The sequence below is a fragment of the Protopterus annectens genome, chromosome 11.part0, assembly GCF_019279795.1.
Source record: "Protopterus annectens isolate FY-2018-M chromosome 11.part0, PAN1.0, whole genome shotgun sequence".
In the NCBI taxonomy this organism is placed as follows: Eukaryota; Metazoa; Chordata; order Ceratodontiformes; family Protopteridae; genus Protopterus; species Protopterus annectens.
The window spans coordinates 1,215,923,073-1,215,942,607 of NC_056745.1; the positions used below are offsets into that span (position 1 = coordinate 1,215,923,073).

A 19,535-nucleotide genomic window follows, 5' to 3' on the forward strand; every position below is an offset into this window, starting at 1 on the left:
GTTTCCAAAGCTTGTTGCAAGCTTTATTGAAAATACAGCTACAGTCTATACCGCATTTTATTTATTTGTCTTCTAAAAACATGCTGGCTTTACCTCCATACAGGGTTGCTACAATTCACATTTTTACTGCATCTTTTGCAAAAGACAGATGCAAATTTCATAAAACCGGTTACACTTCTCCTTCCTTTTCAAGACTTGAGCTAGTTTGTTAAAACACTACCAAGAAAAAAACACATGGGGGTTGATGATGCACCTTAAGTTACACTAACCATTTTCCTATTTTAATAGAACATCCACATTTGCATTATTGGTTCCACTCTGCCAGTTCAGTTTTCATATTGTAAGGCTGTAATCCCAAGTTTCTATCTGAGAAACTTACAATTATTATTACATTGGTTCTGTGTAACCAATTCACATGATTATGATCTGTAACATCTGTGAATTTTATTACAATAGTGGTAGGTTTAAAGCTTTTGGGAGCACAAATTATCCCCAAACATTTCTTCTCCATATCAGAGTATGACTCTTCTCATAGCCTTTACTGCTTGATGAAACCTGGCTAATTACTGTCCTCACTTTGTGATTTAAAGCATCTGTATACATGATACATTCTAGGCTATGCTCAGGGTGGGATAGTACAGAGTTCACACAATGCCTCCTTGTGTTTCTGAAATGCCTTCTCACAGGCCAGTGCCCAACTAAATGTATCCTGACTTTTTTGTAGGTCTGTAAGAGGGGCGGCTATGATATTATACTGAGGAACAAACTGTGTGTACCCCATTGTTCTTAGGACTACCCTTACTTTTTTGTTAGCAACAAGAACAGACCATGCCTGTATAACGTCTGTCTTGGAAGGATCTGGATGATTTTTTTCCACCATTCACTTAATGACTAAGGTAACATACTTTTGCCATTTCTACTTAAGGCTACTTGATGCTCATTTTGTCTTAATGCTTAATGGCATAAGAGCCAAACCAAAGTCCTGTGTTGTCTGTGTGGGAAGACTGAAAAGCTATACAAGAGGAATTGCTGACATGGCTATAGGAAAAAATATCAAAGTGAAGGGAAGAAGAACCAAAAGATGTGCCACAGCCAGTGCTGCGACAAAAAGACAGAAACTGTAAGAACTATGATAGTCAAGCAGCTGACAGCACAAGAAGGACAATGATTGAGATTTGCTCTTCTCCTACAGTTTCAGCCTTTTTTATAACTTGTCAGTGCTTGGCATTTGAGAGCTGACATTTCAATATGGAGTACATGTAATTTTTTATAACTTGTCAGTGCTTGGCATTTGAGAGCTGACATTTCAATATGGAGTACATGTAATTTTTTATAACTTGTCAGTGCTTGGCATTTGAGAGCTGACATTTCAATATGGAGTACATGTAATTTTTTATAACTTGTCAGTGCTTGGCATTTGAGAGCTGACATTTCAATATGGAGTACATGTAATTTTTTATAACTTGTCAGTGCTTGGCATTTGAGAGCTGACATTTCAATATGGAGTACATGTAATTTTTTATAACTTGTCAGTGCTTGGCATTTGAGAGCTGACATTTCAATATGGAGTACATGTAATTTTTTATAACTTGTCAGTGCTTGGCATTTGAGAGCTGACATTTCAATATGGAGTACATGTAATTTTTGGTCTCATGTCTGACTAAAATAAAGCATGACTCAAAAAGAATTACAGAGAGGACTGTTATGATGCTCTAGTAAAAAGTTATTTTCCATGGTCTGTCCATCTATGACTTGTTCTTTGCATCCAGAGTTGTTGGGAAATACATAAAAGTAAAATAATTGTAAGTGAGCTGTTGCAATAATGGTGCTAATGAAGAAAACTGAGAGCAGTTAGTAGTGCCAGTAGCTCAACAGGTAGCACCTTTGTTGTTATTTGAAGATCAGAAGGCTGTAGGTTCTTTTCCCACACTAGGAACTTGGATTAATTTCTAATACTGACACTGCAGCATAAGGGGGGTGCTGTACTCCTGCTTATGACTTCTTCTAGAAGAGATGTTAAAATAAGGTCCCGTCTGCCTGAGTTGGCAATAGCTCAGGTAGATGCAACGGATTCCATAGCACTTACAGAAAAAAGACTGTTGCTTTATTATATTTACACTTTTCTTTCATTATTTACAAATTCATTATACATACACTTTATATATCACCATTTATGCATTTTATAAGACACTATTCCACAACCTTTACATCCCCACCCCTTCCACCATAAACATTTTATATCACATATTACTCTGTCATCATCTTTTATTTCGGTATATAGAAGTTCCATATCTTCTTTTCCATAAACATCAAAAAGCAATGAATAAGATCTTATCCTATTTTCAGTTTTTTTTTATCATTCATAGCCTTACACTTCACATACAGCAAAATGTCCATACTAATGTTTTTAAAAAAACTTTTCAATCATAAACATCTTTAGATAATTTCCAAAAACCTTCAGTTTTTACAATCCACAAAAACAATGTTGGGATGTTTTTTCAATATTACAACTATTACACCACTCTTTCTTCTATCATTTTATATTTAATGTTATTTTTCACTGGCAATTTGTTCAACAATAAATGCCACAGAAAATCAATGGCATCAAAAAAGATTATTTCCTGTGTTTTCTTTTTTGCATTTTTTGTATTCACCCCCTCATTTTTTCAAATATCAACATAGTAATCTTTCATTAATTTTATACAGTTCTTTCTTTACCTCTTCAAATTCATTTATATTGATTTTCAGTCTATTTTTCTTTCACATTCCTTTTCTTCCAAACTTTTCATTTCTTTTTTCCCTTTTTACCCTACCCTTCCACATATCTTTATATTTTTCAAATAGCAAATTTCCCAGTATTGTCTTTTTTCAGGCACTTTTTAATATCCAAAAAGGGTTTGATTTATTGATGCTAAGAAAAGAACTGTATTTATTAAATTTAAGCCACACTTTTCTTTTACATTACAAAGTATTCCTCTTTTGATTGGATTCAACCTTGCCCCCCCCAAAAGAATTCACTTTCCATGCAACTTGGAATGGTATACACACTACCTACATATGCTAATGTTCCTAAAATATATGTGCTTAATATATATATATATATATATATATATATATATATATATATATATATATATATCCTTTTTTCAGAGGGACAACTGAAGCACCCTCCAACAATCTAGCAACTTTTGTAATTCTTTTAAAACTTTTTTCATTAGTCTATTACTGTTTGTTCCTTACCAAACATAAGCCCCAGAACATCAATCTCACTTCTAACAAAATAAATTCCCGTCCTTTTTGCCACTTCTTTGTAACCCATACTTTTCAACTTATGTAACTGTATTCCTGATAAACCCAGAATTTGTTCTGTTCTGAAAATCTGCACAAGTTAACATTAGTTGTACCTTTATTCATTCCTTAATCTTCCATCAACCATCATCTAACTCTGATCTACATGTCTGTATAACTGTTTTCATTACCATCATTAACAACCACAGGCACAATGGACAACCCTACTTTATCTCTCTTTCCTGTTTTATCTTTTTTCATTCATTCACCACCACAGACATGTAAGAATTTTTATAAATTGCCCTTACTCCTCACCATACTTCTTATTTTTACCTCTTACTTCATATTGTTTTAAAATGTTTAACATTTCCCTATGATCAATGCTTTTAAATAACTTTGCCTCATCAGGCACTGTTCCCTTTACCTCTCCTTCCACCTTAGTTATGTACTCAACTACTTCTTTTACCATTAATAACATTTAATTTACTATTTCCCTTTAATCTCATACATACCTTCATCTAGTTCTTCCTTTATAAAACCCATAATTATTTTCTCAACAATCTTCATAAAATGTTATAGTCAATGTGAAGGCTGCCAGCCTAGCCAGATAGAATTTTGCAGATAATTCTGTCATTTGTAAATATGAATGTAAACTACAGGCTTGTTGTCTTAAATGTAAAGAAATAGTGTTACATGTTGAACTGGAAAAAATGTGACAACAATGCACTCTACTGACCAAAGTAAAGCATGTGGTGACCCTTTGATGTAGACAGTGGTGCCGAAGAGTCTAGATGAAGGAATTCTTGCTATTGTTTTAACCAAGAGTTAAATTGCTAGATTTAAACATGCAGATCTGCAAGATAACAAAATGAGATGTTAAGAATGTAAATGCAGTTTCTATTAGCCTGGGAACCCCAGGAAAGTGAGAAGAATTATGTAATGTGAATAAGAATTGCAATTTCAATTTAAAAACAGAGAACCAGAGAGGAATTAAGATTTTATGTCTTGACCATCCAACTCATCAGCATTCTGCCTGTTCTATATGTAAGCTATCTTAGATTTGTGTTTTCTCCTAGAAATAGCTAGAAACTAGAAATATTAGACTAAGTGTTTTTTGTGATGTCAGAACTGTATTACTGAATTATCTTAAGTATTTCTCTGTGATCTCTGAACTCTTGACTAGCACTGTGTAGTAAGAAGTATTGTCTTGTGTTTTTATTATTTATTATTAAATATTTTAAAACCTTTCAACTGTGGCTGTTTTGTGTAGAGATAATTTAATCTGTAGAGTACATTGCATATTTATAGTGATTACTGTAACAAGTCACTCAAATAAGCCTTGACTGTTTAGTTATACTACCAACTGGATAATAATATTGCACAGTAATAATTGGACACTCTTTTAAGGGCCTTTGAGTAGCTGATAAATATTAGCTGGGTGGTGGCAGGTGGTACTACCATATAGTCTGGGTGATAGGGGCACAACTGGAGAACCTGTGCCAGACTTTTCCATGAGTGTCTGTGTGGTTGTATAAACTCTTATTTCAAAGTGTGTGTGTGTGTGTGTGTGTGTGTGTGTGTGTGTGTGTGTGTGTGTGTGTGTCTGTGTGTGTGTGTGTGTGTGTGTGTGTGTGTGTGTGTGTGTGTGTGTCAGCTACTTGGATAGGGACACGAAGCACTGTTTGGACAGAGAGGGTGCTGGAGGTTTTAGCTTGCCCAGCTAGGCTGAGATCTGGACCCTATAGCTTTGCCAGTGGGGAGTCTTATTGGGGACCTGGAGAGCAAGGGAGTGACCAGCCATGGACTGACTGTTATCTTTGTGTGTTCTTAAGGGAAATTGCACTTTACTGTGTGTATTTGTTATCCTTTCTTCATATATGAGATGCCGTCTCTGGTGTTAGTGGTGAGGATTGAGGCTCCTTGATTGCTGGGACAGGGCATGGGTGTAACATATTAATTTTTTAGCAGAGGTGGGATATCCACACCACATAATAATTGGTTGGCAAATACTAATTGGCTTGTAGTGGTGGGTAGAATGAATCCCTGTAACTTGTGTACAGTGAGCTTTGAAGGTGTTTTGTACTCTAAAACAGCCACGCAGTGAATACTCAGAGTTCAGATCACAATTGTTTTATTTCTTTTGTTAGCTTAGTTAGTCAGGGTGAGCAGGCAGCGTGTCAGCAGAGGAGTATGGAAAGCCAACAAGGAGCCAGCTGGCAGAGATGTGCCAGGCTAGGAGACTGGTGCATGGAAATCTGACTAAGGCAGACCTGATTGCAGCCTTGGTTACAGCTGCATCAGAAAACAGCAACCAGAAGGACAATCAGACTGACAGTGGAGATATAATACCCTCGGAGAATGGACAGCTCAACCTTTCTGCAGAGGACTTAAAAATCCATCTGGAGCTAAAGAGACTTGAGTTGGATGCCAGGCTTTGGAGATAGAAGCTGAGGAAAAGGAGAGGCAGAGGAAGCATGAGAGAGAAATGCTGACTCTTTGCCAGAGTCATGGAGGTAATGGGGAAGGGAGTAACTGGACCCCAGAAGCACAATAGGTCAGTAAATTTCTTCCGCAGTTTAAAGAGGGGGATAATTTTGATAGTTTCATTCATATGTTTGAGAGGGTATGCAAACAGTATAGTGTTGACCAAAGGCTCTGGGTAGGGTTCCTGACTCCCTTACTCCATGGTAAAGCTGTAACTGTATTGTCTAAAATATCTGACGTTGTATGTTTTGATTATACTGAAGTAAAAAATTGTCTATTAGAGTTTTTTTAAGCTAACACCTGAAACATATAGGAAAAAGTTTCATGAGCATAGACGCAAGGCAGACGAAAGTGTGTGTGAATATGTTGTTGAACTGAGCACTTATTTCCATAGGTGGGTGAGTGGATGTCAGGTCACCACTTTTGAAGGGCTGACAGACCTTTTGGTCAGAGAACAAGCCCTTAGCACTTTGCCTGAGGACATGAGGATCTGGTTAGCTGATAGACAATGTGCTACTTCAGATGAGTTGGGGAAGAAGGGAGACCTATACCTGGCAAGAAGGGCAGCCCTGCACAAGAAGAGGACCTCCAGTACTGCTCATAGGTATAAAGGAACCCATGGTGGGCAGCACAGTCTACCCCAACAGAATCTGCCAGTAGGAGGGGAAGCCACTAGCCCAGGTACACATCCAGGAGCTAGGGTTAGATGTTTTGAATGCAACCAGTGGGGCCATGTGGCATACAGGTGACCACAGAGGCAAGGTGGGGAACAAAAGGTGAGGGAGCCAGTAAGTGGAAAAGACAAAATGCCAATAGTAGGTTGTCTTGAGGCAACAGGGGTACTAAACTACCATCCTGCAGATGTCCTGAGAGGGAAGGATTTGGATAAGGTAGTACCATGTGCTTATGCAGTTACACGTGGTCAGGCTAGGAGACAAGCATGTGGGTCTGGTAGCCTGGGGGAGACCCAGGCAGACTGCATACTTGCAGCCAGGACTGGTGAGGTGGTTACTTCAGGGAGGGAGCTACTCTGTTAGCAGTGAGACTGAATGTGAGCCACAGCTGCTTGGGGGTACTGATGTTCCCTTGGACAGAGTGACTGCAAAGGTAGAGGTGAGTAATAGTACCCAGGCTGACAGTGAGGCACCATTGTCAGAGGATGCTAGACTTCCTGTGGAAGAGAAGCTGGGAAGGGTTACAAAGAGAGAGTTGAGACAGGCTCAGCTCTCAGACCCTACATTACAAGGCCTGAGGCAGGTAGCTAGGGAGGCACCTGATTCTCAAGGAAAGGGGTAATCTGTATTCTGGGACAAAGGATTACTATACAGAGAATGGACCCCTGAAGGAGGGCTAGAAGGTGAGAGAGTACAGCAGTTGGTAGTGCCTAGAGCCTACCGTCTGGCGCTTCTAGCCATAGCCCATGATATTCCCTTTGCAGGTCATATGGGCATAAAACGTGCAAAGAGGCATATTATGGAGGACTTCTATTGGCCTGAAATTTTCAGAGATGTAACAGCGTACTGCAGGACCAGTGAGCAGTGCCAAAAGGTAGGCAAGGCAGGAGATAAGGTGAAAGCTCCTATGATGCCTTTGCCTGTGATTGAGGAGCCATTTCAGAGGGTAGCTATGGCTATTGTGGGTCCTCTGAGTACCTCAATTTCCACAGGGAAAAAGTATATCCTTAGTGGTAGTGGATTATGCTACACGATACCCTGAGACAGTGGCTTAGTCCTCCATTGAGGCAGAGAAGGTGGCAAATGCTTTGTTAGAGATTTTCAGCAGGGTAGATTTCCCAAAAGAAATACTGACTGACCGAGGTGCCAATTTCATGTCAGACCTGCTTGCTTGTCTGTGGAAGTCCTGTGGGGTGAAGCACATGAAGACCATCCCCTACCATCCCCAGACTAATGGTCTTGTTGAGAGGTTAAACTCTACAATCAAGTCCATGCTACGGGCATTTGCAGATCAGTTTAAGAGGGAGTGGGACAAATATTTGCCCCATCAGTTGTTTGCTTACAGAGAGGTTCCCCAGGAATCCACAGGTTTTTCACCCTTTGAGTTGCTGTATGGGCATAGGGTGAGGGGACCTCTAGATTTAATTTGAGATGAGTGGGAAGGTGAGTGTAAGTCTCACAAGGAGTCTGTTGTGGCATACGTCCTAAACCTCAGGACAAGGCTCATGGAACTCATGGGCTTGGCCCAGGAGAACCTGGCAGAAGCCCAACAACAGGAAAAAGGTGTGGTATGACAGGAGTGCTCGAGCTAGAGAGTATGCTGTGGGGCAGCAAGTAATGGTTCTCATTCCTGTTAGGCACAACAAGCTGCAAGCAGCTTGGGAGGGACCCTACAAAGTGGTAAGAAAGGTAAGTGATGTTAATTACATGGTGGAACTGCTAGGCAGAATGCAGGGGCACAAATTGTACCATGTTAACATGATAAAATCTTACCATGATAGGGAAGCCTTTGTGCTGAGCATTTGCAGTGGATTGCAGGATGAGTCTGAGGGAGATCTGGGGACTGATCTCCTCAGTGAGGCTCGGGCTAACACCTCAGTGGAAGGGGTAACAATGTCCCAGCAGCTATCTCCTACCCAGGTTAGAGAAATCCGAGCAGCGTTGCAGGAATTTGGGGACATGTTCACTGAGAAACCAGGGTGCACCCACCTGGGGCAGCACCAGGTGGATACAGGACCACAAGGGCCTATTAGACAGGCCTCTTATAGAGTGCCTGAGAGAGTCAAACAGACTCTGAGGGAGGAGGTACAGGAGATGTTGCAACTAGGGGTGATTCAAGAGTCCAACAGTCATTGGGCCTCCCCAGTGGTGCTGGTTTCAAAGAAGGATGGCAGCACCAGGTTCTGTGTGGACTACAGGAAATTAAATAGTCACACAGAGTCAGATGCTTATTCCATGCCTAGGACAGAGGAGATCTTAGAGCAGCTGGGTGGGGCTAAGTATCTTACAACCACTGATCTTACCAAGGGTTACTGGTAGGTGCCCTTGACTCCCAGTGCTATAGAGAAGTCAGCCTTTGTGACTCCTTTTGGCTTGTATGAGTTCACAAATATGCCCTTTGGAATGAAGAATGCCCCAGCAACTTTCCAGAGGCTGGTAGATCATATCCTGGCAGGAGGGTTTGCCCTTGCATACCTAGATTATATTGCCATCTACAGCCATTCCTGGCCAGAGCACCTTCAGCATGTCAGGGAGGTGCTGGGCAGACTACAGAGGGCAAAGCTGACCATTAAGCCGAGCAAATGTCAGGTGGGTATGGAAGAGGTCTCCTACCTAGGACATAGAGTGGGGAGTGGTAAGATATGGCCAGAACCTGCCAAAGTGGAAGCCATTCAGGCATGACCTGCACCTGTTACTAAAAAGCAGGTGAGGGCATTTTTAGGGACAGCAGGGTACTACAGAAAGTTCATCCCCAGTTATAGTACCCTAGCTGCTCCCCCTCACAGACCTAACAAGGAAGAACAGGCCAGATAAGGTAGTGTGGACTCCAGCATGTGAGCAGGCATTCCAGAAGCTTTGGGAGGACCCCCTGTGTTAGCCAGTCCAAATTACAGCAAAGAATTTGTTGTGCAGGTGGATGCTTTGAACCATTGGGTGGGGGCTGTACTTAGCCAGATTTCTTCAGAGGGAGAAGAGCACCCAGTGGTTTATCTCAGTCATAGGCTCCAACCCAGGGAGTAATGCTATGCAGTGGTAGAAAAGGAATGTCTAGACATAGTGTGGGCACTGCAGAAACATCAGCATTATCTGTATGGAAGAAAATTCACTGTAATGACCCATCACAACCCCCTAATATGGTTAAACAGAGCCAGCTAGCAAAATGCCAAGTTGCTAAGATGGAGCCTGGGGTTGCAAGCATATGATATGTCAGTGCAGCACTGCAGTGGGGTTTGCAATGCCAATGTAGATGGGTTCTCAAGACGGGGAATAGGGTAAGGTATATTCAGATAGACCTAATCCTTTGAAGCAGCATTTCTCAGGGGTCTCTTGAAAAACTAGCTTGAGTTCTCTGGGGTATGTGAAGGCTGCCAGCCTGCAAGATAGAATTTTGCAGATAATTCTGTCATTTGTAAATATGAATGTAAACTACAGGCTTGTTTTCTTAAAAGTAAAGAAATGGTGTTACATGTGGAAATGGAAAAAATGTGACAACAGTGCACTCTATTGACCAAAGTAAAGCATGTGGTGACCCTTTGATGTAGACAGTGGTGCCAAAGAGTCTACATGAAGGAATTCTTGCTACTGCTTTAACCAAGAGTTAAATTGCTAGATTTAAACATGCAAATGTATTTTTATTGCTCTGCTTTCTGACCAGCTGCAAGATAGCAAAAGGAGATGTTAAGAATGTAAATGCAGTTTTTTCTAGCCTGGGAACCCAGGAAGGTGTGAAGAATGATGTAATCTGTAACCTGGGAACCCCAGGAAAGTGTGAACAGTGATGTAATGTGAATCAGAACTGCAATTTCAATTTAAACAAGGAGAACCAGAGAGGAATAAGCATTTTGTCTTGACCATCCAACCCATCAGCCCTCTGCCTGTTCTATATGTAAGTTATCTTAGATTTGTGTTTTCTCCTAGAAATAGCTAGAAACTAGAAAGATTAGACTAAGTGTTTTTCTGTGATGTCAGAACTGTACTACTGAATTATTTTAAGTATTTCTCTGTGATCACTGAACTCTTGACTAGCACTGTATAGTAAGAAGTATTGTCTTCTGTTTTTATTATTTATTATTACATATTTTAAAACCTTTCAACTGTGGCTGTTTTGTGTACAGATAATTTAAGCTCTAGAGTACATTGCATATTTATTGTGATTATTGTACCAAGTCACTCTAATAAGCCTTGACTGTTTAGTTATACTGCCAACTGGATAATAATATTGCACAATAATAATTGGGCACCCTTTTAAGGGCCTTTGAGTAGTTGATAAATATTAGCTGAGTGGTGGCAAGTGGTACTACCATATAGTCTGAGTGGTAGGGGCACAGCTGGAGAATCTGTGCCAGCCTTTTCCAGGAGTGTTTGTGTGGTTGTATAAACTCTTATCTCAAAGTGTGTATGTGTGTCAGCTACTTGGGCAGGGACATGAAGCACTGTTTGGATAGAGAGGGTGCTGGAGGTTTTAGCTTGCCCAGCTAGGCTGAGATCTGGACCCTACAGCTGTGACAGTGGGGATCCTTATTGTGGACCTGGAGAGCAAGAGAGTGACCAGACCTGGACTGACTGTGATCTCTGTGTGCTCTTAAGGGAAATTGCACTTTACTGTGTGTATTTCTTGTCCTTTCCTCCTATATGAGATGCCCCTCACTGGTGTTAGTGTGAGGATTGAGGCTCCTTGACTGCTGGGCCAGGGCACAGGTGTCACAGTCAGTATTTTCCAAAATAATTGATCTTCAGTTTTTTTTATTTCCTCCCTTTACCTTTTTACACAAACATTTTATAACCCCTTTACTAATTTATTCTACTATTATATCCTCTTGCATCCATTCATTCAATATTTCCAGAAAAACATCCTTTTCATTATTTGCCATTTCTTTTTAAATGTATGCTCAAATCCATCCGGACATGGTGCAGATTCTTCTTTTCCTTCCTTTATATCATCCTTCATCTCATTCCTCTCAGAGATTTCTTCTCCTTTACTTTCCATACATCCCTTCTTAATTTTTCTACTCACATTCTATATGTACTGCTCAATTATATTCATAATGTATTCTTGTTTATATCTTAACTGTCCTTTTTCATCCTTCATTACATTAATTTTTCTCTCATTATAGCTCCGTGTCTTACTTAAAATGGGCAAACTTCTTCTGTTCTCTATTTCAAATAACATTTTATTGTAAAAATCAGTCTTTTCGTGTTTCTTTATTATATGTATATAGTTATTTTCTTCTTTTTCAAGACTTCCCCTTTCTCTACAGTTCCTTCACAAATTTCTTTTTGCTTATTACATCTCACTATTTCCTTCTTCCATTGGTACTTCTCTGTTTTTAAGCAGAGTTTTTTGAACATTTCTTTGTACACCATCCATCACTTTATCAAATTTCCATAGAACATGTTTTTCATCATATTATCCCACAATTGTGCCTTTCTTTTTTGTTTTTTTGTTTTAAGGCTTTCCATTACTGCAGTTTTCCTTTCAATCTTTTTAACCACTTTCATCCTTTTATTAAATTTTCATTCTATCCTATTATTGGCCATACAGCCCTATAATCTGAAAACTTTGCTTCTCTGATTACATCTTTTATTTCTCTCATGTCTTCTGAAAACAATATATAATTAATTTCTTTTGAAGTAAACCTTTCTTATAAATAAATTCCATCCCTTTATATCTTCTTAACCAATCACTATTTACTACCACCCTCATCATTTTTACATATTGTGCTATTTTTCCTTTCTTCTTTCTTAAATGACAATTACAGTCTCTCACCACTGTAATGGGCATATTCACTATTACATAACTACTGAAATTCCACAAACAAATGTTTCCTTTCATTTACATTTCTATACACATGCATTACCACTACTCTTAACACTTTCTGCCGCTTTCTTATATCACACACACTAAAACTCTCCCTGCTGCCATCACCATTATAGCTAATATTTTAATGTCTTCAGTTGTTTTAATAATACTACAACACTTGGACATGCATCACTTTCTATACTTCACATCACTTTTCTTTCCACATCATTTCAAACCTCACCATTTTCCTTTTATCTGGACATCTTATATCAAGCAAGCAAATTACCTCTGTGTCATTTTTACACCATTCAATCATAATTCTTCTAACATCCCTCTTTCTTAATGCTATTCACATTAGTGATGCTATTCTGTTATTAACTTTTCCTTTTTGCATTTTACTCCTTATTTTGACCTCCATTTTGTTCTTCTTACTCTTCCCCAATAGAACCTTCCACCTTTATTTCTGACTCAGTACTCTACTCTACCTCTTCTTCTTCTTCCTCTGTATCTAACTCGCCAAACTTGTTTTCCATTTTCATATAACTACTTTTTTGGACTTCATCATTTTTACACCTTCACCTTGCAGTTCCTCACCTCCTCTCCTCACTTCTGCATTTCTTTTAACATGGTTCATAATTCTCTTCCACCTTTTTTTGTATAAGAACTTTTTCTTCTCCCTCATTTTTTAATGCTCCACAGTTCTGCATTTCCTTTAACTTGGTTTACATTTTTTCCTGGAATACCTAAACTTACCACACTATCTAAAACTGCTTTTTCTACAATCCTGGATTAAATGTGATTCACCCCCACAAAATAAGCATGCTTTTAGTTGTCCCCAGTACTGAACATTCCTCTTTTTCATAATTATCCCATTAGGCAAATGCTACAATGTTTTATTTTCTGTTTTTATAGTTGCATAAATGTCCATTCCACAGTCCAAATGTTTAGGGCATCCTCATCTTTTTCAATATCATGCATGTCCTGACATAAAATTATAAAAAAATACCTCATTCTCTTCTTTTGTAGTCTTTCTAAACTGTAACAACAAGTTTCTTTTTAACTGTACATTTAAATTTTGGTAAACATAGTCCTTCAAAGGAGATACAGCACTTTTCCTTTAGCATTCATTAACATTTTTTTCTGCTAGTGCTAATGTCTCAAAGGTTATTTCAGGGACAGGTTCAGTTCTTATATGTGTTAATGTCCTAATATCAGACAAACTAAACAATATGTACATAATATTTTCTAGAGCAAAGTACCTGTTTATTTGCCATTCATTATTTGTTTTCATCCTTACCTCTAGCCTTTTCCTCCAGTCTCGACAGCTGGAATTTGTCTCCGCAGTAGCTGTATATCCTTTTCTTTTTGAAGTCCTTCACTATGACCTGATACTGCTGCCACATAAGCTTTTCCTCTGGTAACACTGCTGTCAGTCTCTCTCTCTCTCTCTCTCACTCTCTCTTTACTACTCTCTGCTCTGTCTTCCTGCATCTTAAAACAGAGCAGATCCTTAAAACCAATTATTCCACTGGTCAGACATGCCCCCTCTATGTATACCATTATTTACAGCATGCTTTTGTTTTTCTGCTATCTTCTTGCCACTAAATATTTTGTCCATCACCATCATACTCTACTGCATGGCTTCCAAATTCTCTGGATGGATGACTTCCCAAAGGATAGTATTATGCATTTCTTGGCATTTAGTTTTAGTCCATGGGTCTGACACCAGTTGTTTGTCTGTGTCAGCCCCTCCTGGACAACATTTGTGTCAGTGTGAGATTCAATAACAGCTCCAAATTTGCAATTATCTGCAAATTTAGTCACCCAAAGACTACTGACATTGGCCTTGACTTCTGAGAAGTAAATGCCAAAAAGGAGGAGTCCAAGGACTGATCCCTGAGGGACTCCACTTGTGACTGGCCTCTTTGTAGTCAGGACTTCTCTTTAAGACCATGCTATGGTAAACCTTAAATTGCACACAAACCACATCAAATCTAACTCCTGGTAGAAGAAACCAGACAGAGTTTTTCTTGGGAACAAAAAATTCAATCTCGATGAGACCTGGACAGATAAGTTTTGAAAGGTGAAAAAATTAAAGGACATAGAATGAGACACTAAATGTTTTTTTAAGGTATCACATCATAGTGTTAGAGGATCTGGCCAACAAAAAATCATTATTACAATTAAAGGGATGTAAAAATGATTTATAACTATGGGATGTTAAGGACCTCAAAAGATGCATTGGGGAGTCACCTATCTCAGAAAAATGGAAGCATATAAACTATTTTACTCGGCAAAAACGTTCATTGCACAAAAACTCCTAGCTAAAAGATGAGAAGAAATAGACAGATTTGGATATGTGCAATGAAGGATTTGAATTGATCTCTGACTTCTGACCCAAGGGAGATTAATATCCTCTTGCTTAAGAATTTTCAGACATTTTCACATATACAAACTGTTTTAATAATCTCATTTTCTCAAATATTTCACTAGAGGAGAGATAAGTCCTTAAATGTCTCTTAGAACCAATGGAAATGAATAAGGCTATTAGACCTCACAGGAGGTAAAGCTCCAGGTCTAGATGGGTTTATGGCAGATTTCTACAAAAAGGCTAGACCAATGCTTGTCACCCCATACTACAATTCTATGAGTCATCCAGCAAATTCCCTTCATAGCTAAAGGTTATAATACTACCCAAGCCCAATACCCTAGTCCCAAATAAGTACAGACCCATATCCCTCTTACAAGGAGATCTAAAAATATACACTAAATATCAGCAAACAGATTAGACAAGGTTATTTCCAACTAAGTAGGCTCTAATCCCTGAAGGCATCACCCAAGGGTGGCAAGGAATTCTGGATCTGGTTAGGTTCTGGTTTAATATTCAGAACTTAACACACCAGCTCACTGTTATCAGTTGAAGCAGTGTTATTGAACTTTAACATGGCTTTTGATTCCATACAATGGGAATTTGTTTTGATTAGTATGAGTTTAATGGTATTCTCAAATGAATTTGTACATTTTATGCAGCTCCTTCTCCTCAAATTGTTTTGAATAAGATTCTGTCACAAAACACTGACAGAGGAAGTCCTCTGCTGCCATTGTTACTTGCAGTAATAATTCAAACAATAGACTGTATACTGATGAACAAACACAGCGTGAGATCTCATTATCTAATTCAGTTAGTTACCTATTAACTTGATAAGCACATGACTGTTTTCTGTGGATTAAGGATCCAGTACAAAACATCAACTAAATCTACAAAACCTTACAAGTAGTTGTTCAATACTCAGGTTTACAGATAACTGCAGTATTTTAGTCCTCTTCCCCCTTAACAGGCACATTTTGAATTGTGTGTTACAACATGAAGTTTTACCATTAGCAGTAGTAACAAAGTGTTTATACCTGGGAATAAGGATGGCCTTAAATAGGGAGAACACTATGACTGTAACACTAAACAACATCTTCAGGATGTTCAGGTAAAACTAGTAAACATAAAAAACAGGAACTTCCCATTTTGCACACAATGCAAGCTATTAAAATGTTCAGCCTTCCCAAAATATTATTTTTATTGAGACAGCTGCCACATATATAGTTCTCATATTTATCCTAAATAATCAAAGAAGGGTAGGCAACTTTATATAGAAGGGCAGACAACCCCAAATTAATATGAATAAACTTTACCTATTGAAAAGAAATGGAGGATTTGGGCTCCCTAATTTCTATACCCAAAGTGTAGACTCAGTTGGCTGGTTTTATTTTAGGATCAGCAGAACTCCATCTCCCCTGTGGGGGATGCTGGAGATACGCCTAAATTGTTGGATCACACCACTGAAGTCTAAAATACCCTCATTCAAAGTATAGGATCCAGGAATAACTGATTATTGGTGCAACTCTACATTGTGAATCAGCTGTCTAAGGGTAATATGCTCTCCATCAATGTATGTCTGTGAAGCAATAAGTTAATGTAAATACACAAATTATATAAAGGAATTCTATCTTAAAACATATATAAAAGCAGTATATAAATACATTATTTTGAATGGATACTGTGATCCTATGATTGCTGTTTTCTGTATTTTCAATAAGATCTTTATATATTTGTCCCAAACCCAAGGTAACATACTTAGTATCTTAGTAAATGCAAGGCACTGTGTAGTGAGAACAAGATGACTGCTAGTTTAGATTACCAGACTGATATTTTGTTTTAACTTACCAGTGACACTGAGATTTATTACATGTTTTTGCCAGTCCATTTCTTCTTTTGTATGAACAAAACAAGTGTATTCTCCTGAGTCTGTAACATTAAGTGCCGTAATACTTAGTGTAGCATTCCCTTTGGTGAATTCTGATGGGAACAGCTGGGTTCTGCCCTTATAAACGCCATGCTGGTACTCAGGGTGATCAGATTCATCAAAGTAACTGTGTACTATGGTAGGAACTTCAGTACGTTGCCATGTGATAACAAGTTCGTTATTATTCATGTTGCTGCTGACAAACAGGCAAGGTAGCAGTGCAGCTTTATTTACTGTTCCAATAATATTTTCCACTGATGTAGCATCTATAATTCAAAATGCAATTTTATTAGCAAATCATGTTACTTAGCCATATTTGGCCCCATTCATTTACCCACTGGCTATGGTTATTGACAGTGTGACATTACTTATATATTTGGTGCTTCTACTGCCTTATGATTTGGATGTTATTTACAGAAACAATTTCCCTTTTTGTAATTTAGAAATATACAATTAATTGTCATATTGGCAAGTTTAAGTGAATGAATGCATGTTTATTGAATAGAAATTGCAAATCGTTAGATTCATTGTTTATTTTCTCTACCTCCATCCCTCCCTCTCATCTTTCAAAACCACTCTGAAAGACTTCCTAGCTATAATCTGGCTCCGTTCTTGCTCAAAACCAGGAAAATGTTATCCCTAAATGTGAACAAATACCTTTTCGTTCATTATACCTCCTTACTCTCCATTTTTCACCTACTTCTTCACTGTTATTTAATTCTCTTGCCTGACTTTCGTCCTTTATATACCATACGCCTGTGTTTCCCTCACTTCATATTGCTGTTCCTGTTTGTAGTAGACTAACTTACCTTTAATTTCTCTACTTACTGCCTAAAATTCCTCTAAATATTAAATGATTGTCATATACCTTATCGATTCTTAATCAATGCCTTTATATTATGTCTAATTATTTAAACTCCAGATGTTTTTGTTTTATTTTTGAAGGCTGTATAATTATTTTTCTTAAAATGGTTTGTATTACTTTGGAGCTTTTCTCCCTGGGCCTCCTCTGAAAATGAGCTTCCACCCAGTTGGAGTTTCCCAGTAATCAAATGTCAATAAATCAATCAATAAAAAAAGCAGGCACACTGGAAATGTTGCCAGCTTTTACGCCCATTTCTTGATCCATACACAACTAATATGTCAGTTTTCTTTAATGCTATAATAATTTACATTTTTATACAATATTAGCCATTTCTGATTTTCTGGTATTCTTGATTTTGTCAAGGTATTTTGATTTATCCATCAAAAATTTTTAATTTTTTGACAAAATAGTGACAATTACAATCTATGAATAATATCAGACACTATAGTTATGACTTTTTATCTTCACAAAACATAATACTATCTTCCATACTCAGTCAATATTCAAGTGAACAGTAGCAATTTTTTTACACCTTTAATAGATTATCACTTAAAAGACACAGACACACCTACATCATTAGGAAAAAACAAACCACATTAACATTTTCATGCATTTTATATATATATATATACGAGACTAACTGGGATCTTCACATAAACTGAAGAAGACATTTTATATATTTTGGAGAATCTGTGAAGGGGGAGAAATGCTGTGTGTAACAATGTTCTATGAAGGTGTTGTCCTCTGATAAAAAAGGTTGTTGCTAAATTTGAAACCTGCATAATTAGATTAATTACTGTCTTAATCAAAGTTACAACACCCTGGAAACCTATATATGATCAGACATTTTGAGGGGCATATAGCATATGTTTGCTAGCAATTTATATGCTTTTTTTATAAGAGCTCAAGTGTTGTTTTATAGATTTACTAATAAGATATGGTATTGGTTATAAATATGAGATTGGAAGAAAATAGGAACACATTTGCAAAAAGCATGTTTGCGTGTATGAATGTGAAGCCATTATTGCTAATAAAGATAATTCTTACTAATGTATTCTTCTGTGCATTTAGAGACGTTGCCTCACAGCAAGAGTCTCTCTGGTCCGATTCTTGGCTGGTGTGCTCTCTGTGTGGAGTCTGCACGTCCTCCCTGTGAACGACTGAATTTTAAAAGACATGCAGCTAGGTGTGTGAGTGTGTGTGTGCCTTCTCTGAAGGTTGGGCACCGGGCTGGCAACTCAACACTGTAACAATCCACTGCCAATCATAAGCGGACTGGTGATCTGCTGTGGCAACCCCTAATCAGAAAAAGCTGAAAGACTTTTATTGACCTCTCTGAGATTCATGTTTGTAGGCTTCAATAATTTGTAAAGAGAGAGAGAGAAAGTATTAGAAGAAAAGGAGAAAGGATGGGAAAAAAAAGATGAAGGGATACAAGGATAGCTAGGAGATACAAGTGGAGAGTAATAATGAAGAATTTAAGTGATCAGGAAAAATGTATAGCTGTATTGTTGGGAGAGGTAGAAATTAAATTTAGTGAAGAAGAAAATATGAAAATGTTGAAAAAGGACAAAGTATTGTGGAAGTAACTTCAGTTTGTTGAGTAGGATTCAAGAATTGTGCAGACAATCATTTAAGTAGTCTATGAAGGAAATAAAGGATGTTGTTTGTGTTAATATTGGAGTGAATAAATTCCACTTTTTGGATATTTGATTTCAGTATAGGGGCACAACAAAAGGGCTGTAAGATTTTTTAACAATAAGTAGATTTGTGTCAGTAGACCAGAGAACTTGAGATGGAGACTACCACTGAAATAAAGAACTGAGAGAGGAACATTTATCTTTGGAGTGCAGTGTATTATAGGGCAGTTTTAACTTAAGAGAAATTAAGGTTGTTTAGTAATTTGAGTCAATGCGATTTTTTGAGTGTGACACAGTGGTGAGTTGAATTGTGCATTTTGACTGCAAATTTGGCAATTTTATTATAAGCTCTAGGTTTCTTATTAGTGTAGTGTTAATATTTGAATAAACAGGAGAAGCATAAAAAAGTGTAGAGAGCAGTAAGTTAGTAGCAATGTTTATGCGAGATTGTACAGTGATGAAGCCAGAGGCTCTTTACAGAAGGCCTAA

At 38.0% G+C, this 19,535-nt stretch overlaps 1 protein-coding gene across 5 annotated transcripts in view; it reads right to left on the reverse strand.

The window, feature by feature from the left end:
* The window catches only part of LOC122815796 (protein NLRC3-like), a 590,699-nt gene that overhangs the window by 253,324 nt on the left and 317,840 nt on the right, over nucleotides 1-19,535 (reverse strand). For 4 of the 5 annotated variants that reach the window (XM_044088586.1, XM_044088585.1, XM_044088587.1 and 1 more), the window contains one exon: nucleotides 16,463-16,807. The exons of the other annotated variant lie outside the window; for it this stretch is intronic. In XM_044088586.1, coding sequence (XP_043944521.1) covers nucleotides 16,463-16,807 — 345 coding nt within the window. The remainder of the gene's footprint in view (nucleotides 1-16,462; nucleotides 16,808-19,535) is intronic. 5 annotated transcript variants of the gene reach the window in all.